Source organism: Sinocyclocheilus anshuiensis, unplaced genomic scaffold (assembly GCF_001515605.1).
Source record: "Sinocyclocheilus anshuiensis isolate Anshui unplaced genomic scaffold, SAMN03320099.WGS_v1.1 scaffold891, whole genome shotgun sequence".
NCBI lineage: Eukaryota > Metazoa > Chordata > Actinopteri > Cypriniformes > Cyprinidae > Sinocyclocheilus > Sinocyclocheilus anshuiensis.
The window spans coordinates 456,767-457,798 of NW_015546076.1; the positions used below are offsets into that span (position 1 = coordinate 456,767).

The window sequence follows — 1,032 nt, forward strand, 5'->3', positions numbered from 1 at the left end:
TCAACACACCTGCCTGGAAGTTTCAAGTATACCTATGAGCTTGATTAGCTGGTTCTCTGTGTGTTTAATCAGGGTCGGAGCTAAACTCTGCAGGACACCGGCCCTCCAGGACCGTGTCTGGTGACCCCTGAATTAGAGTGATGACACTTGATTATTATTTCATTAGTTCATTAAGATATATTATTGACTCATCAGTTGATCATTGTAATTAAATAAAATGGATTTAAAACATTACATATTTTTATTTTTATAAAACTGAAGGCAGAAGAAAAAACAAAGTTTCTCTATAGCAGTTTTCTGTTATAGGTACATAATTCTTTATTCAATTTCAAATTAAATTTTAAATCAGCCTTGGCATATTTAGAGGTACAGTTTGTTACTAGCTGGCAGCATTGATTTCAAAGTTTTATTTTCATTGTCTGTAGTGTCTAAGAAGCATGGAAAGCTGATCACATTTCTGCGCACGTTCATGAAGTCGCGTCCCACCAAGCAGAAGCTGAAACAGCGAGGTATCCTGAAAGAGAGAGTGTTCGGCTGTGACCTTGGAGAACATTTGCTTAACTCGGGCCATGATGGTGAGAGGAGAGAGAGAGACATTAGAGGATGTTTTTGCATCTAAATCTTTCATTGAAAAGTAATTATGCATAATGCATATCTAAAGTGCAGATTTAATGTTTTGGTCCAACAGTTCCACAGGTCATCAGAAGCTGCACTGAGTTCATTGAGAGGCATGGAGTCGTGGACGGAATTTACCGCTTATCTGGGATTTCGTCTAACATTCAGAAACTGAGGTGAGGTTTATTTATTTTGTAGGCCTGGAAAATTTATAGAAATCAAAATACATTACTGTTCTAAGGTTTGGGTCGGTATGATTTAAAAAAAAAAAGTTTTTAAAAGAAGTGTCTTATGTTCACCAAGGCTGCATTTATTTGACCAAAAATACAGTAATATTGAAAAATAGTATTCAATTCAATTCAAGTTTATTTGTATAGTGCTTTTCACGATACAAATCATTGCAAAGCAACTTTACAG

At 35.8% G+C, this 1,032-nt stretch overlaps 1 protein-coding gene across 4 annotated transcripts in view; it reads left to right on the plus strand.

The window, feature by feature from the left end:
• LOC107699902 (rho GTPase-activating protein 32-like) overlaps nt 1-1,032 on the plus strand; it is a 30,144-nt gene that overhangs the window by 21,588 nt on the left and 7,524 nt on the right. For all 4 annotated transcript variants that reach the window (XM_016501345.1, XM_016501346.1, XM_016501347.1 and 1 more), the window contains 2 exons: nt 426-575; nt 689-791. In XM_016501345.1, the coding sequence (XP_016356831.1) occupies nt 426-575; nt 689-791 (253 nt within the window). The remainder of the gene's footprint in view (nt 1-425; nt 576-688; nt 792-1,032) is intronic.